At 43.5% G+C, this 16,470-nt stretch overlaps 1 protein-coding gene across 4 annotated transcripts in view; it reads left to right on the top strand.

Annotated features, from left to right (window-relative positions):
• Positions 1-835: 835 nt before the first annotated feature.
• LOC132992195 (mucin-2) overlaps positions 836-16,470 on the top strand; it is a 38,717-nt gene continuing 23,082 nt past the window's right edge. Inside the window, exons 1-4 of one of the 4 annotated variants that reach the window (XM_061061378.1) lie at positions 836-1,372; positions 7,655-11,454; positions 11,940-12,044; positions 13,828-13,899. In XM_061061378.1, the coding sequence (XP_060917361.1) occupies positions 8,468-11,454; positions 11,940-12,044; positions 13,828-13,899 (3,164 nt within the window). In that variant the 5' untranslated portion in view covers positions 836-1,372; positions 7,655-8,467. Of the gene's footprint in view, positions 1,373-7,654; positions 11,455-11,939; positions 12,045-13,824; positions 13,900-16,470 lie in introns of all 4 variants that reach the window. The other 3 variants (XM_061061377.1, XM_061061380.1, XM_061061379.1) reach the window with 3 other exon arrangements.

The following is a 16,470-nucleotide window of genomic DNA, read 5'->3' as shown; positions in this document are numbered from 1 at the left end:
TATATGGAGTGGTTTCTACTCATGCAGCCTCAGGTGGCAACATCCAGAGCTGTAATGACGGGGTCGAGGTATCACTATAAGAAACGAAAAACAAATCAATTTGTTCTACTCAACCAGCCTGGAAAAAAAGAAAACAACATGCTCCCCATTGAACCATAGAAAAAAGATGTGATTAATCTAATATAAATTGGTGTTTTGCCTTTTAATTTGCATGCACAACAGCAAACACTTACGCATGTTAATTCAAAGCAGCCTGACAACACTGAAGTGGTTTAACCTTCGCTGACTGTGGATCTGCCTCCCGCTTCAGAGGCCCATTGTCCATGTGTCTCTATTATCCTGCTGGTCACGGTTCCCCGGCTCTGCCCCCGCTCATATGGGAGATATCTGTAGAATAATTCTACCTGTCTGTTCCCATCTCTTTCTCCCTCTTTTCTCTCGCCGCGTCTTCCTCCCCTCCTCCCCTCTCTGTATGCATGACCTTTCTGCATTCCTCTCCAGCTGACCAGGGTGTCCTGTCAGCTCTTTCCCTTCTTTTACCCACCTCACACTACCAACAACCCCCCCCCCCCCCCCCTCCCTTCCCCATTTCCACCTCATGCCCCTCATTTCCACCCCCTACTGACTGCATCCCCCTGTTCCGCCCCCTGGATCACTTTGCTCCCCTCTCTCCTCCCCTCTCCTCCTCTCTCCGTCTCCCTCTTTGCCCTCTGCAGCTGTACATACTCTGCTTTTTAATTAGACCGACTCTCTAGCTCCTCCTCCCTCTGCCTCCTACTCTCCTTCCCACTCTCCACCCCCCCTCCCTCCCTTTGCTTACAAGGATACAAGGGGGCTTGCATGGCGACACTGAGAGGGGGTCACGATGGAGAGACGCAGCGAGAAAGGGGGAGAGATGGAAGAGGAAGGAGACGTGGAGAACTGAGAGGAGCATCTGAGAGGATAACTGCCTGTTTGCTCACTCTTGTCTTCTTGCTCCCCCTCCTGTCCGCTCACTTCCACTCAAACGCTCAGACAGCTAGGTAGGCACACACAGTGGAGCTCCGAGCAGCTGAGGGATGGATAAAAAGGTTCCCACGTGAAAGGCATGAATCTACAGAAGAAGAGGAGGGTGAGCTAGAAGAAGACACAACCAAAGAGGGAAAACAAAACCAGAAAAACAAGAGGAAGGAACAGATGGACTCTAAAGAGAGGAAAGGAAACGGTATAGAGCAGCAGTGACAAGAGAGGTGGAAATAAAAAAAGCAAACATAAACGCCAGAGGGATGGAAGAATGGGCTGAAGAGACGTGAAGGAATAGCGGAGAAGAGGAGCGAGCGTTTGTGGGAGGAAGACACAGCACAGAGGGGAAACGGGAAGAGGGGGAGATGTGGTACGTGTGACTCAGTTTTGTTTCCCGATGGAAGATAGAACAGCAGTCTCTTCATCGGGCTTCTTTCAGCATCACCAAAGCAGTAACAAAGTGAGAGAGAGCCGAGCTGAGGACCGATTTCAAAACATCAGTGAAGTGTCTGTTTGGCTCTCAGTGTTTTGTTTTGTCTCTTTAAATTCTGCTTCAATGTATAATGAAAAGAAAGAAAGAGAGTGTGTGTCCTTGCATGTTTGCACACACGTGCATGCATTTTGTTTATGTGTTTGGCAGATGTTTGTTTGTGTGTGTGTGTGTGTGTGTGCACTATTTATTCTTACAATGGCGGTGTGTTTGTGTGAGTGTGAAAATCTACAGAAATGGGGTCGTACTTGTGTGTGTACGTGCGTGCGTGCGTGCATGCGTGTGCGCCTGCGTGCGTGCGTGCGTGCGTGTGTGTGTGTGTTTGGATGCTGGGATTTGTTTTACCGCAGGTGTGGGAGTTATTTTCCGAGATTGTGCAGCTTTATGAGAAGCTTTAAAGAGTGAGGAGCTTAGATTGGTGTGTCGGTGATGTAGCTTTGCAGATTGGAGCAGCATGCTTTCATTGCATATTTGTCATGATCTGGACTGTGTGCGTGTACGTTTGTGTGTGTGTGTGTGTGTGTGTGCGTGTGTGTGTGCGTGTGTTTGTGCGTGTGTTTGTGTGTGTGGTGGGAGGGGAAGAGTGTACAAAGTTTGAGGAGGAGGAGGAGGGAGGCACTGAGTGAGGGAATTCCATTTGTATGGATCTGTATCGCAGCAAGATTAAATGCATGCTGTTCCTGCTGCATGAGCATTTCAATTTTAGGAAATGTGGGGTATTTCATTGATGCATTTCAGTAAAACTAATAGGCTTTAACATAATGATAACACGATTAAAAAGAATACTTGATTTCAGTAAAAACATACTTCCCCTATCTCAGTTAACTAATCTCATAGTAATCGTCTCACTCACATACTAATACAAATGTAATTGCACATGCACTTTCACGCATGCATGCACTCTGTTAAATCCACATGCATGCACACAGGCACAGGTGCACAGCCGCACACACATTTTTTCGCTGTGTGAAGAAATGCTGCGCTGTTAATCCTGCCCGCCGCTGCTCGACTCTTTTCCCTCGTTCTCTCACTCCCTCTGCTCCTCGCTACAGTATATTTCCCTTTTATCTTATCTCATCAACGTGTCTTTTAAGGGGTCAGCTATCTCCACCTCCCTGCTTCCTCTTTTCTATCTACCGTTTAATCCTTTTTTCTCACATCGCTTATAAATCTGTCTCCTCCACTTCCTTTTACCCAACATCAGTTAATGTACTTCTGTTAAACTTTTGCAGTCTTTTACTTTTCTACCCGTGCTTAGAATCTCTGTGTCTGCTGGCTGTGTGTTTTTTTCCTGGACTGACAGTGGACTGGTTTTATAGGTAACACACTGATGTACTCTTCGGACATTAGTTTGGACAGGGACATTGCAGCACGTCCGCCCAGCAGAGAGGCACCCCAAGGGAGACTGCTCTATATGTACCTTAGTGTGCAAATGTGCACTGAACATGCCAGTCAAGCCACCTGTTTTATTTCTCTTCTTATATTTAACCCAGGGACATTTTGGAGTATTCAACCTCTCTGAATCCTGTAGCACTGTGAAATAGAGAGACACAAAAGACGGAGCATAAAAGAACTAACCAGCCAGAGAAACCAGACAATTAGGCTGCAGAAGGCGTGCAGGAAAGAAAAGCAATGTTTACTCTGGCTCTCTTTCAAACATCCCCAAATTTGCTCACAGTTGGCAGAGTATGCTTATCACAATCCATTGGCCTAAATATAGGGATTTCATATTAGGCAGAGGATTTTGGTCAAAAGAGGACAGATGGAACAAATCATTTCTGGCACTCACACTCTGAAAGTTAGAAATAATCCGGCCATGCTTCAAGGAAACTGGCACAAGCAGGGTGGCCGCATTGGCCTCTTTAGGAACGAGCTGCCCAGTGACACTGATAGCTGACATTCGGGTATGTCTGTGTGACATCGCAATGGATGTTAACCTTTAAGAGCATTTAGCAAGGTTCAAATAATAAGATTTGTCTCGCAAAAGAGTAGTCCTGAGCATCGCAGATGTGACTTAACAACTGAAAAAGTTCTGTTCTGTTAATAATGTGTTGATTTGGAAGATGCTCACTTTTCCAGTTAAACTATCTGGACCATTTTTTATTATTTTTTTAATGCTGCAATAATGTTTTGGTCACTAGGGGGCAGCAGAAAAATCCTGAAGTACTGTGACCTTTAAGTTTATATGGAAAAGTAATTTACACATTCAGTGTGACAGCACAATATTATTATCACTTGAATGGAGTTAAGTGTCATACTCATAGATACTCCAAAGGTACATTTTCTGGCTTTTTTTATTTATTTCTCAACCAAGATCACCACCAGCTAGTGCTAACTGCTTCTGTCTTGGTAAAACAATAAATATAAATATATATTATCAGGTGTTAAGTTGGAAAACACAGGAAACAACAACTGTGCTAGCTGCACATGCTAGAGAAACACTAATAGCATAAATTGATTTCCTCGTACAAAAAAAAGAAAAAGAGATGATTTATGTGGTCAGTCCTGTACGGCACCGTCACTCCTATAGCAGCCACGGTTAACATTTGGTCCATTACTTTACTTTGATGAAGAAATGAAAAGATTCTAGAAGCTTCCAAGCATTCAGTTTCTAGATACTGATTATTTGATATTTGTGCTGCAGCTACAGTGCCCGGTGAAATATGGCTCGTTGTGACGGCTGACTGTAACCGGCCAAATTGGATGCCAGTTCACAGTCATAAACAAACAAACCGGCATTTACATCTTGCTCCTATTACACAAGAGTCTGTCAGGAATAACAATGGTTGTATTCACTGTGTTGCCTTGGATGTATAACGAATTAAGGATCGTGATTTGATTTGTGTTTGTTTGTGTAATTTAATTTTGCTGAGCAGGATCAGGTTTCAAGAATTTCATTAGACAGTGACACTCTTTTTCCTCTCCGCTTGTCAGAGATGAGGGATTTCATTTTATTTTTTAACTTCTTAATAAAACTTGCTTTACTCCACTTATACCTTTGCTTCTTTCAGATCATTTGTAAAAGCTAGGGTTGTGGAATTTCATATTTATTCATGCTGCCGGTTTTATTGCATTGAATGAAATGAAACTCCCCCCTTTGTTGCTTGCAATGCTTACCTATTAATAATATTTCTTTACAGGCACCTCAAAAGTAGAAATTATTTTATTCAAATGCGAAACATTCTCCTGCATTTTGCATTGATTCTGGAAGGTGACTGTTGTAAATTCCCCTGACGGAGCGCAGGTATAGCTCCTACCCAACCTTTTTTTTTTGCTCTCAGGGCCAATAACTGATCATATATCTTTTCTTAGTTCCTCTCCAGTTCCTCCTTAAATGCCCTGACACGCTGATGCTCCTGATTTACCACTTCACTGAACCCTAACCATGACATTTCCTCTGCTGCCAGGGGTTGTTCCCTCCTGCTTTTTTGCTCCCTGTTGCCCCCCCCCCCCCCACCCCCACCCCCACCCCCACCTCCATCCTCTCCCTCCTACTTATTCACATTCCTACTCCTCTCGGTTTGTTATGTGTCTCATAGCATCTCTAAATATAACCGTGCGTGTCTACCTCCTCTCCTTCCTCTTCCTCTCTCTCTCTCTCTCTCTCGCTGCCTCCTCTTCATCTCAGTCCTGTCTGACAAATTCAAGCGTGCCGAGACAATCCGATCTGACATGCCTTTACATAACAATTCAATCCGCAGCACCTTCCACCTCCTCAGCACTGTGAGACCCAAAGGTGTGTTATTGGCATGGATGCAATTCTCAGCATCCCTGAAAGACTCTGAATATTATTAGATCTATGCAAACAGAGTCTCTGCCTCTTTTGTTTTGAAATTTGCATCAGATATGTTTCTGCTAGTCAGCACGGCTCAGCACAGGGAGATCAGATGTGACCTTAGCGTTATCATCCCATGCACACACATGCACAGGCATAAAACCACACACACACACACACACACACACACACACAGGAAAGAGGATAGGAGCCTATATTCACAGCAAAGCCCTCTCCGAGAGGTAGGCAGCACACAAGAAGGCTGTAGTAAATCTTAAATAATAACCGCAAAGAGTTACGACTCTTGCTGGCATTATGCCGTTGCACACCTTCCTCCTCCTGCCTGGTGATTTATCTCTTGTCTGCCAATAAAGCTCAACATGAAAATGTCACATGTGGAAAAGAGCTGGCCTCAGCCACAGCAGTGAGGCCATGAAGTATTAAGAGGGTCTGGATTCATTAAAGTGTCAGTGTAAATTTTGACCCGGGGGTAGTTTGCAGATCGAGAGGGACTAACTGTGGTGGTGTGGGACAGAAAGAGGCAGAGGGAGAGATTCAGTTGTTTGAGCGAGGAAGAGAGATACGAGTGGCAGGGGTGGAAAGCAAAATAGAGAAGGTAGAATGGAGGAGGAGGATGTCACCACTATAGGGGGAGTAAGGGTAATAGACCTGCGAAGGTTGGCTGAAACTCTGGGAGGATCTGTCAGAGTGGATATTGAATGTAAAGTGCTTTTTACAAATAATGGGTAAAAAGATGGAGTACAAATGGGATTTAAGGAAAAAAAAAGGAAGCGTGGAATGGAATGGAAACGTGATTTAATCCTGGGAGAATTCTGAAAAAAAGGTCATATTCGGTAGAAGTGTTTCTGTATACCAGTATCATATCCGCTTCTGATTTATGCAAATCAATGCACCAATGTGATGACATAACAAATGTCAATGATTACTGGTTTTCCAGATGTTTTCTGTAATTGTGCATAAAACCCCCAAGTACCAGCGCAGCTCTGTAAAAGGTAATTCTCAAGTTAATCAGGAAGGAATTTTAACTATTTTTTTTCAGATCATCTCCATATTAATGTTGTAAGGGTTCTAATATTTCATAAGCAGATTTATGTCTTTGTTATTCAGGCCTTCCTTAGTGTACTTTAACCCAAAGTGGTTGTGTCTTCTGCGTGAATTAAGTAGCTCCTCTGTATACGCTGCAGTGATGAGAAAGTAATATGAATAGGAATCCCATGGTTTGTTTCTAAATCCATTAATATATCCAAGTATGCTTGCTTGCTATTTCCCCTCGAGGCTCATGTCTAGTGTAACTTTAATCATAATTTAAGCTAATAACCATGTTTTTAAAGGTCTTGACAGCGGGGGTGTGGTTGTGACAAAGATCCTCCTCTTCAGCGCCGGCGAAAGAAAGAGAGGAAAACAGAGGACATAAATAAAAGTGGCAGCCCCTCGGGTATCTCTCTCCCTAAATAACCTGGGAGCTGTGAAGGAGTCACTAATTATCCCTCCCACATCAGAGAGGGGGGAACGGAGTAACGGCCAGTCACACTCGCGCACAAAATTAGCAAGGGCCTGTCAGTGTCAGGGGCAATCACAAGGAGATAACAAGGCACAGATCCATAGATCGTGTACGACAAACGCCAGCATCACGCTTGACTGCCAGTGGCCCAGACAGGAAATGGAAGTGATATATATATACGTATCAAGGCCATAGATCGTCAGAAATAGGCGCCAGAATCAGACTGACGAGAACATACTACTAAATACAGTGAGGCAGACAGACTGTCACACAGTGACCAGATGAATCAGAAAGAATGTCACCGTGGCAGATCATCAAGGACTGATAACAGGGCCAACGACTGTTAAACATGAAGGAAAAGAAAATCTGTAAGACACGCATTTGAGAATATTGATAACAGCCATACTATGCCACTATAAGCAGTAATAAATACTAAATCGCACTAGTCCTGCTGCTACAACAATACAGCTACTTTTGAATATGTTAGTATCACCTATGAAAACACACAAAAGATATTAAAATAAAAAAGGGAATCGGGGAATGGAATATCAAATACACATAAGTAGCCTCTTCAGCTAATGTGAATAAGCCATAATTACAATCTCTTTCACTTGTGATGTGTGAATATCTTTCTATCGTTGATGACATACTCTGTCTTCTGCCAACTACATCCTTTCATCACTTTTTTTTTTTAATTGATGTCTTCCTTTTCCCCCCATTCTTTGTTGACCTCCCTGTCATGCATTTTCAAACTAGCTGCCTCTCTTATATCTTCCTCATTATCCTCAAGAACAAACACGTTGTGTTTCAATCCAAATGCAATACTTTACCGCTTTTCTTTTTTCTGTTTTCCTACTCTCTTCAGGAGCTCAAGCTGTCTTCAACGTTGAGAGAGTGAGTCATTGAGAAGTGAAAGAAACGAAGAAAGTGATCAAATCAGCAAGGAAGAACAAAAAATGGTGAAACAGATAGGCCACTATGTGTAAGATTGCAAGACTTTCCCTTTCTTTGGCCATACAATATACTGAATGCCCAGAGGAGAAGGCAGGAGTAGAAGGAAGGGCAACCAAGTAGAAGAGCCAAAGTGATGGACACAGAAAGGATGGACAGGCTGTATGACCTTCCTCCCTGCTTATTTGTTGGAAACATCTCCAGCCTAAACAAGAGTTTCTCTCCATGGAAATTTAAAGAGAAAATGGAATAAGAAGTAAAAGACATGGACACTATGGACATTTTTCACATGGTTGTTTAAAAGAATATTTGATGCTGCACATATTTATTTTTCTATGAAAGTATGAGTAAAAAGAGAACCATAAAGTTCTTTGGGTAAGCATTTATCACAATGATCTATTCTTAAATTAAATTTTAATGGCTGTGCTTAATACTACTACACTTTGAACTGTGACTCTGGGATCCCAACCTTTCTTGAGGACAGTCTTAGTTACAAAGGAAGTCCTTGGCGTCTATATTTGAAAAAATCTGAGCAGCTGCACATAAGAAACAGCTACACATGTCCTGTGATGAAACTGGGACTCAGTCGCTCAATTGTAGATTTATAATGGATATCTAGTGAAGGGAGATCACGATCTTTGTTGACGCACTGACACAACTAAGCCTTTACAACATCAAACTGCCTGCAGAGCCTGTGGATGTTGGGGGAGCAAGAGCGACAAGAGCAATGGTGAGCAAAGAGCCAAACCACGTGCTCACAGGCCAAACCAACGGCAAGAGCACTTTGGCAGACAAGTTGCCCGGGACAATGACTGTGCGTTCTGTGTTGCTTAATAGAGACTCCCCGGACATTGAAAGCCGCCTAAAGCGGCGTCGCAACCGCACCCACCAGGTCCGCTTTAAAGACCTGGAGGATGGCAGCAGCAGCAGTGGCAACAGTGGAACAGGAGAAAACAATAGCCATCAGAGGGTTGCCACAGATTGTGACAGCCCACATCCTCTTCGCAAACATAGCAGCAGGGCCCCAACACCATGGGCAGACAGGGATGGGCCAAGGACTGATAGTCTACCTGGCCAAACTTCGGTGGTGGGGGCTGTACGTGGGGATATGGCAAGTACCATAGAGGTGGTGGCTGCCTTCTTAGCCAGGGCTCCTCCTCATCCATTGACGCCAGGTCCTACACGTCGATGCTGGGCACCACCACAGAGTAACTCCCTAACCTTGCCGATGACACGCAAGCCCAGTACGAGCACCAGCACAGCCATCCAGACCTCCCCATGCCTGAAAAAAAACCAGTCCATCTCTTCCACACACAGACGCAGCCACAGTCTTGGGGACTCAGTGGGCGTGGATGGTGATGATGAACATGACTCTCAAGATGAGTACCTTACGCACAACCACGTGTCTTTGCCTGGGTCAAAGGATCTGAACGGTCCTTCTGTTACAGGGGATGGAATAGTTGTGGAACGGAGGTCTAAATCTTGCAGGACAGATATGAAGTCAGCTGTCAGTTTAGTAAAAAATTCCAGGCACAGCTGCCCCCCTTCGGTCCTTCATAACACTGAGCCATGCCACTGTTCCACTGTGTCCTGTCGTGATGGGCCCAAGCGCCAAGGAAGCAGCACTCCCTCAGCGATCAGGCGAAGAAAGCGGCTGAATAGGACAACAAGTGATCCTGGAAAGGAAGTACAATACTGCACCACCCTCACTCAGACTGAAAGCCCCAGTCCATCCCCCAAACCCTCAGATACCAAACTCTGTACCACCCAAGTTCAAACTGAGAGCACTTCTCCAGCTCTCAATTCAAAGTATTGCTTCACTCAAAGTCAGACTCAGAGTAAACATAATTCTTCACTCCTGAATGACAAACAATGCACAACAATTCAAAATCAAATCACTGATTCTTGCTCATCCCTACCTCCAAACACTGAACAGTGCACGACTGAGAAACAAACTGACTCACCCCGTCATCTTTCCCCAGTTCATCAACCTTGCACTACCCAGACACAAACTTGCAGTCCCTGTGCTTCCCCACCTCTGACGGTATCACCTAGCTCAATGCAAGTTCAATCTGAAAGTCCTGCAATTCCAACAGCAACTCAAGACCCTCCCACCACCCAAATAACTACTGTGCCTTACTCTACCTCCCCTCCAAATACAAATGCAACCACTCAGAGCCCTGAACATTGCGCTAAGCCAATTTGCTCCTCTCCAACTAAGCCAGCTTGCACCACCCCTCCCCCACTAATAGATTTGCCCATCCCTTGCTCGACTCCTGCACCAACCGTTACCCAACATCCAATTCCCTATTATACCGTTGTGTCACCACCAACAACCCCAAGCACAGCTATTGTCTGTGCCACTCCTTCCATAACTGCAACACCACATCCCAGCCCAAACTGTACCTCCCCAACCCCAAATGTAGAATCATTATCTCCCCAAACTTCTTTGAACCCAACCCAAACTCTAACCCCCGATGTGACCGCCCTTGACCCTGCCAGTAATCAAACAACTGCCCCAAACATGACATATCAACCACCAAACAATGCAACCAACACTACACCTTCTCTAAACCCAACACCCAGTACATTTGTAACTCAAACTGCCATGTCTTGCACCTCCATATCATATTATTCCACCACACATCCAGTTGGCCCCAATGCCCCCCAGTTAAATTCTACTGCACCTACTTATGCTACACTCATACAGACTGTATCTCACTGCAATATCCCATGTAAAGCGTTGCAACATACCTCTGCTGCCAACACAGGAATAACCCCCTACTCCTCCCCAGTCCCCAAACTAAAATCTTGCACTTCTCCGCCTCCACTTGTGAAAACATATGTGTCCACTCTTCCACTTGCACAACAATGTGCAACACCAACTAAAGCTGTTCCCCTGTATTCTTCCACATTTCGTGCTGCGCCACCATACACACCCCCCTCTCAGGCCTCCTTTAACGCTCAGGATAAGAGGGGCATTCGACTTCCACCTCCTCCCCCACCACCTCCACCTTACACACCACGCAAAAAGGGAAATGATACACCAGGTCCTGCAATCCGTACACCCATGCTCAGGGCAGACAGCAAGGCCAGCAAGAAAGATAAAGAAGGGGAGAAGGAGAAAAAGGAAGATATAAAATGTACAGACTCGCCCAAGCTCTGTCAGAGAGCCAGCTCTTTGAAGCACAGAGCTCAAACTCCGCCAGTTGCTGTGATGAAGGGAGAGAAGCAGTCCTCCTCCTCCTCCTCCTCCTCTCCTGCCAAGGCCTGTTTTAAGCCCAGCTGTCTCAGCTCAGCCCAGGCTCAGCTTGGGGCACTACATAAAATGCTCTGCTCAGGAGCCAATGCCCGGCCCAACACCCCCAACAGCCAACACCCTCTCCCTCCAAACCAGCAGGGTTGCTCTGGGGCCAGGCGCTGCTCTGCTTCTGGGGAGCGACCTACAGCTGGACCCCTGACTGCCACCCAAGCTGACACACTAAGACAGGTCCAGGAAATACTGGGAGGGTTGGTGGCTGGGGCCAGGTGTAAACTGGACCCAGCAAGGGTGACAGAGAAGCTCTTAGGTCCCAACGGACCCCTACATGATATTCGTAGCCTGCAGAACCAGCTCCACAGTCTGGAGGGGGTCCTGGAGACCAGCCAGAATACCATTAAGGTTCTGCTGGATGTCATTCAAGACCTTGAGAAGAAGGAAGCCGAAAGGGACGGGTGAGAAAATATTTTATTTAAGTATACATTTTTAAGAATTAAAAGGTAATTTTATGCCAAACCCCTTTGCCATCGACAGTATGTGAATAAACTATAGTTAAAGTCCAATGTGACCTGCAGAGGTCATAATACTGTACATATTAAATTGCATAGAAGCATGCCTTATTGCTATAAGATTATCAGGAAACTACTATGAAGGCTTTTCACACTTGGATGAAATAAGCAAGATTGTCTTACTGTAGCAGAGAACTGCAAAAATACTGTGAAAGTATACTTAATAAAGAGCGAAAGTTGAACAGATTACCTCTGTGTAGTCAAGATACAAAGATCACCTTACAGCTTCCTAGATGAGTTTTCACAGATATACTGTCCTGTTTCATAGTATTGTAAAGTTCTCCTGAATGATTTTGCATATGATTGGCCTGCAATACCTTGATGTACTGTACTATTAAAACAAACCTTGTTGTGTTTCAATGTTAAACCAGTAAACAACAGAGCGACGAGGCGTGTTGCCAACTGTTCCGCGAGAATATTATTCGGAAATCTGGAAGAGAACAAGAAAACCACAGGGCCAACTGCACACAATTTAGGTACACAGTTACTTGTGTGTATGTGACAGGTTAATGAAAATGCCAACTTTCCTGAATTAATGCAAGAACTTGTCTAGAATCAATTCAAACAAAATGACATCTATCATACATTTCAAGAGATAAACTAAAAATATTTTGTGAACCCTGTTCTGGATTTAGATATATGAAACTTGACACTTATCCCTAGTGCTAGGATTAGACTATTCTTTGTTTAACTTTTTTTTTTTTAACACATTTTAAAGATTAAGTGTACCCCTGATGTTTCATTTACTAGTTACCCATCGTAGCTTAGATGACCCATTTTATATTTTGATCTTCCCACCACAAACCTAAGGTGTGTGTGTTCAAAGGGAGTGTTAACAGTAGTGTTAAATGCAGTGCAACCCACAGTTAAAATAAAGAGATTTGGGAGGGGCTTGTACTGGTTCAGACCTAGTGGGAAGGTCCTAAGCCAAAAGAGGAACTATTCCATATTTGAAGTTGTCCAGTTAGATGGATAGATAGATAGATAGATAAGCAGAGACCTTAAAGTAAATGTTAGCGTCTAGACTCAGACGGCTCACTGTTTTATTCCCAAACATTCAATGTCTTAATTGAGAATCTCCACACATGAAAACCTGCATTTAGCTTTGTACTAAATGTTGTTCTTCCTTCTCCTGGAATGGACGACCCAGGTTGGTTGTCCTAGGCTTATTATTCTCCACAAAGGGGAATATCCACAGCAGCTGTAATAACCTCTCTGCATCATGTGCCGTGAATATTAAAGATAGATGGCTGTTGTGCCTGAGCTTCGTTGTCATGTGGCGCCCCTATTTATAGCCAATTGTAACTACTTTGGCAACAAAGCCGTGTGGACAGAGCAAAAAGTCAATTTTGGTGCATGAGAAGGCAATAGAAACAAAAGTGGCTAAATCTGCAGGGCGAGAAAATGATACACAACCGATTGACATGCGAGACAGAAGGCAGGGCCGGCATCTGTCGTTATTTTTATGCAGTCTCTTGTCAGTCATGTAACTCAGTCCCAACTCTCGATATGCTGAAGAATTCATGTCATGTCAGACAACAGGGAGCACTTTAGGAGCCTGGTTTCACCCATTTTGCAGCCGCTCTTTTCACTCATGCATGTATGCAGCAGGCAGGGACAGATAGGAATCAGCATTGGCTGTCATCATGTTGGTGGTTTCAGATGCCGCTCAGTAAATCCTTTACCATTTTCGTCAAGTCTTTAATTAATCTGCTTCCTACATTGTAAGCTGCTTAGTAATTTCTCCCGCCTTATCGCCACCAAAATTGGAACAGATAGACATGGATAGATGTGTGTCTATGAATCCATGGAAAGGCTTGACTGATATCTGAGCAGCATAATCCAAATCACACTGTTAAGGCTAATGCTAACGCCAGTCATTTTAATAATGTGACTGCATGGCCTTCTGTCTCAGAAGTGATATATATTGCGTGTTCCCGTTCAAGAATTCAGTGACAGGGCTAAATCTAATGCATGCAGACTTGACTTTTACCTCATAAGCATTATTTTATGCCCGGAGGGATGTAGTGACTCATGTTTTACGTAACCGCCGAAGCCCGTTGGAAGAGGGTATCGTTCATTAAAAAATGATCAGTGGTGATTTCAGAGAAGAGATTTCTTTATTTGCAGGGAAGTGTGTGCCAGAAATTTGGTCCAACAGGGGAAACCATAACCTGAATATGTCTCCCACAAGCACACACACACATAAAAATCACTCTTTTACCCCTGATATGTCATCTCCGTGCTTTTCCACAGAAGACATTTATACAGAACCGGACAGGACATTGAGAACTGTGGGACCTGCAGGGACTGCGCCTGCATCATCTACAGGTATGGATGTGTTAATATCTACATATTTATCACTTGTTTTACATGTGAGCACTGGGAGCACAGTGCGTGTCTTGGTGCACAGTTATGTGCATCATGCTGTCATTTTGAATCACGTCACTTTTGGGAGGGAGTTAAGTTTTACGGCTCGGTAGGATTTGTCGTTCTGCTCAGTTTGACAGCACAGCCGGATGCAGCACGTTGAGTGTGGCCACGCAGTGCACAAACACCGCTGCAGGTTTGCTCCGTGAGCTGCAACTATGAGAGATTTGTATGGACTTATCACACACACACACTCTCATGCGGGCTCTCACAGATTTAATGACGCATACAAAAACACAGACTTAAGTTGTGCAACCGTGTGTCCACCTTCCACCCTCCTTCTGATTGTGATGACAGATGCAAAGATAATCAAATACATTCATAAGCACACACATACACACAGATGCACACAGTGTGAAATCCACAAGCACACACACAGATGCACACAGTGTGAAATACACAAGCACACACACACACTCTCGCAGAGTTACTGAAAATCATTTCACTCTGAGATTTGAATTAAAATCAGTCAATTAACAAACAGGATTTCACACATTACAGGAGGGTGAAGGAAGGCAAAATGAAAAGTGTGGATTGCTATGAAATTGAAATCCCCTCTCTCTTCCTTGTATTTGTTAAAATTGCAAAATAATCTATTAGGGTTAATAGTCGAAAAATAAATCACATGGAGCAAAAGGAGAAGTGTGCTTCCATGTACATATACACAGCATGCTGGGTTTTATTTTTTGTTTAGGTGTTTTGAAGAACCTTGCGATAGAATAAAAAACTCATGCACTTTTATAAAACATTTAAGTTTGTATAGATCATTAAACATCCGGCTATAATCGCATTGGGACCCTTTATAAATAGAAATAGCAATTTATGTATTACTATATTTAATTGTGTATTTAGTTCTTTAATTAATAATTCTAACTCTAATACTTTACATAAATATATAATAAACCTCAGATCAATTATGCAAAATTCTTCACATAGTAATTGCGATTTTTTTTCTCTCACTCAAATCTCTTCCATTATGTCAATAACATAAGCCAAAATGTTTCAATCTAACCGATTAGATAAATCTAATTAAAACAACTATTGTTATTTCTTATAATCACTATCATTGCACAGTGGTGCAGTGGTTAGCGCTGTTGCCTCACAGCGAGTACAGGGCCTCTCTGTGTGGAGTTTGCATGTTCTCCCTGTGCATGCGTGGGTTCACTCCGGGTACTCCGGCTTCCTCCCACAGTCTTAAGACATGCTAGCGAAACGTGAACGCGAGTGTGCCTGCCGCCTGTCTCTGTATGTCAGCCCTGTGATCGCCTGGCGAACAGTCCAGGGTGTACCCAGCTTCTCGCCCAATGACAGCTGGGATCGGCTCCAGCCCCCGTGACTCTGAACGGGAAAAGCGATATAGATAAATGATGGATGGACTATCACTGTCATCATCATGATCACCATGTTGTTGTCATCATTATCAGGCTTTTAACTTTATTATTGTCACATCCTCCCTGATAGGTCTAAAATAGTCAATTACAATAGGAATCAAACATTTCAAACCTGTGGTCTAAGTTAAGAAGCACATTCAAATAGTACTAAAGTAAGGCTATCCACTATGGGCTGTTACAATCGCTAGGTTGGAGCAGAATGTTTGTGAGGTAATTATTGATCGTGTTGATAGTCTCAGAAGGTTGTGTGTCAAACATGACACAAAGTGAATAATGAGTTAAGGTAGAACTCTGATTATTCAAACTTCTGTGTAAACACCTTCGAGTGTTCATGTTTGTCAAACAGTGTCATAAATCTGAGAAAGCATGAATCAATTAAAGGGCCAACTTTCAACATCAATCATTTTAATTGTGGACTCGAGCTGTGAAGTAAGTGTGTGTGTGTGTGTGTGTGTGTGTGTGTGTGTGTGTGTGTCCTCGACGGATTGCTTTCAGTGATTTGATTGTGCGTACTCACCTCCTCACTCATTTATTATTTATCACTGCGTAGCACTAATAAGGTGTTTCCTGCAGCTACAACACAGCCGCGACATGAACCTCATCACGAAACAAATGATATTACCGCTGAGGTCGAATTACTGGAAACCACAGAAAGATCCAATCAAACTATTATCCTAATCCAGTTACTCACCGTAAAAAAAAAATATTTAAACTGTGCATGCAAACCTCCTCAATCAAGAAGAAAGACGAAGAGAGACAGTGGGTGAGGACAAGAAGAAAGACAGCTGAGGATTAGAGAGAAAAAGATCTGTGAGAAGAGATCTGAGGTTTTGAAATATAACAAGAGAGGCAGCAGAAGCCCATAAAGAAAATGATTCATTTGAAATGTAATCACGACTTCATCTTGAAAGACTAAATATTTCAGTGAGGGTTACAGCTCAGGAAGACACAGTGAATCCTCATCTAAAATTAAAATGACTAAGAGTGACAGAATGTGACGGTTTTGGAATATTTGACTGTATCACAAAGTGTATTTCTATAAGTGGCTGTTCTGTGATAAAGCACTTCATATTACACTGCT

The sequence above is a fragment of the Labrus mixtus genome, chromosome 17 (genome assembly GCF_963584025.1).
Source record: "Labrus mixtus chromosome 17, fLabMix1.1, whole genome shotgun sequence".
In the NCBI taxonomy this organism is placed as follows: Eukaryota; Metazoa; Chordata; class Actinopteri; order Labriformes; family Labridae; genus Labrus; species Labrus mixtus.
This window is presented reverse-complemented; position numbering and strand designations above follow the sequence as displayed.